At 64.6% G+C, this 2,325-nt stretch overlaps 1 protein-coding gene across 1 annotated transcript in view; it reads left to right on the top strand.

Annotated features, from left to right (window-relative positions):
- Positions 1-2,325, top strand: part of RARA (retinoic acid receptor, alpha) — an 8,767-nt gene that overhangs the window by 5,730 nt on the left and 712 nt on the right. Inside the window, exons 2-5 of the mRNA XM_014959084.1 lie at positions 761-937; positions 1,054-1,230; positions 1,332-1,536; positions 1,951-2,109. Of these exons, the coding sequence (XP_014814570.1) occupies positions 761-937; positions 1,054-1,230; positions 1,332-1,536; positions 1,951-2,109 (718 nt within the window). The remainder of the gene's footprint in view (positions 1-760; positions 938-1,053; positions 1,231-1,331; positions 1,537-1,950; positions 2,110-2,325) is intronic.

The raw sequence follows: 2,325 nt of genomic DNA, 5'->3' as shown, positions 1-2,325 counted from the left end.
GGTTGTGGGGGGGCCCCCCCTTGGGTTTGTGTCACCGGCTGCCCGTTGCCCAGGCAACGCGTGATTGATGATGTCAGAGATAAATGACGCTGAGGAGGCCTCCTGGCGTCTGCGTGCCAGTTGTCATGGTGCCCGGCTGTGTCCCCCCCCCCATGCCCCCCCCTCACACAGCACGGCATCGCCGGGGGTGGGTGATGGGGGGGGGGGTGATGGTGGCTGCTGGGGCGCAGCTGCCTCCCCGAGTTCTGCCCCATCTGCCTGCCCCTGGGGGGGATGTGACCCCCCCAGAGGAGGTGAGCATCTTTGGGGGGGGGTGTTCAGCATCCCAGGGGCTGCAGCTCGCCCTGCACCTAAGGGGGGGGTCCCACGGAGGCTGATCCCTGTGGGTGCAGGACTGGGGATGCTCCAGGCTGTTTCCCCCCCGACAATGTCACCGCACACCCCCACCATGAGCGTGGTGGCTCAGCTGCCATTTTCTCTCCCGGCTGTTTTTCTCCGCTCTGTGGGTTTTGCAGAGCAGAGCTGAGCACCCTCCCCATGGCCGGGGGTGTGCCCCCCCCTCCCCACATCCTGTGTCACCCCCAATTGCCCCCTAACGACTTGGGGGCTTATTGAAAGGCCAGTTGTGTGGGGCTGGTGTCCCTGTGGCTGTTTGTCACCGGGGTCCTCATCCTGCCCTGGGGGCACAGCATGATGGGGCTGACCCCCCCCGCCCAGCCCCATCCAGGGGGTGGGTGACAGTGGGGCTGGGTGACACTGACCCTGCCACCCCACAGCCGTCCGTAATGACCGGAACAAGAAGAAGAAGGACGTGCCCAAGGCGGAGTGCTCGGAGAGCTACATCATCACCCCCGAGGTGGAGGAGCTCATCGAGAAGGTGCGCAAAGCCCACCAGGAGACCTTCCCCGCCCTCTGCCAGCTCGGCAAATACACTACGGTGAGTGTCAGGGGGTCCTGGAGGTGGGGGTAGAACTGGGGGTGCACGGCTGTCCCCGTGTCCTCACCCCCCATGTCCTCACCCCCTGTGTCCTCACCCCCCGCCTCCCGCTGCAGAACAACAGCTCGGAGCAGCGGGTCTCCCTGGACATCGACCTGTGGGACAAGTTCAGCGAGTTGTCCACCAAGTGCATCATCAAGACGGTGGAGTTTGCCAAGCAGCTCCCCGGCTTCACCACCCTCACCATCGCCGACCAGATCACCCTCCTCAAAGCCGCCTGCCTCGACATCCTGGTGAGAGAGCGGGGACCGGGGACGGGGACAAGGACGGGGAGGGGACACCGGGCTGAGCTCCCCAACCCCCCTCCAACCCTGTCCTTGCCTCCCCACCCCAGATCCTGCGGATCTGCACGCGCTACACGCCGGAGCAGGACACCATGACCTTCTCGGACGGGCTGACGCTGAACCGCACGCAGATGCACAACGCCGGCTTCGGGCCCCTCACCGACCTGGTCTTCGCCTTCGCCAACCAACTGCTGCCGTTGGAGATGGACGACGCCGAGACGGGGCTGCTCAGTGCCATCTGCCTCATCTGCGGAGGTGGGTGCTGGGGGGGGACCCCCGCCTGTCCTCTCCAAAGCTCTGACCAACAAGAACCCAAATAGTGCCCTTTTCCGTGGCACGGCCACCCCTGGGACCCAGTACAGGAGAGGGTTCTTCACTGTGAGGGTGGTGGAGCACTGGACCAGGTTGCCCAGGGAGGTGGTTGAGGCCCCTTCCCTGGAGATATTCAAGGAGAGGCTCGATGGGGCAACCTGGTCTAGTTGGGGGTGTCCCTGCTGACTGCAGGGGGGTCGGACTAGATGGCCTTTGGAGGTCCCTTCCGGCCTGGACCATTATATGATTCTATGATACAGAGATTTGGGTCATATTCGTGCTGGTGGGGGGATGAGGGGGATGACGGGATGTGGGCTGCCCCCCTGTAACCACTCTGTGTGTGTGTCCCCCCCCCAGACCGCCAGGACCTGGAGCAGCCCGACAAAGTGGACAAGCTGCAGGAGCCGCTGCTGGAAGCGCTGAAGATCTACGTGAGGAAGAGGAGGCCCAACAAGCCCCACATGTTCCCCAAGATGCTGATGAAGATCACGGATCTCCGCAGCATCAGCGCCAAGGGTGAGCGCTGGGGGGAGGGGGTGCCGTGTCCCTTTTGGGGGGGGGCATCCTGGGGGAGCATCCCTGGGGCTCGGCATCGGTCCAGGTGGGAGGGGACACCCACAGCATCCTCTGGGGACACTGGGGACATGGCCCTTGTCTTTGGCATCCAGGGAGGAGCAGAGCCAGGGGTGCCGGTTTGGGGGTGCCGGTTTGGGGGTGCCAGTTTGGGGGTGC

The sequence above is a fragment of the Calidris pugnax genome, unplaced genomic scaffold, assembly GCF_001431845.1.
Source record: "Calidris pugnax isolate Ruff unplaced genomic scaffold, ASM143184v1 scaffold341, whole genome shotgun sequence".
Taxonomy (NCBI): Eukaryota; Metazoa; Chordata; class Aves; order Charadriiformes; family Scolopacidae; genus Calidris; species Calidris pugnax.
Note: the sequence above shows the minus strand (reverse complement) of the source record. Positions and strands in the feature narration are given on the sequence as shown.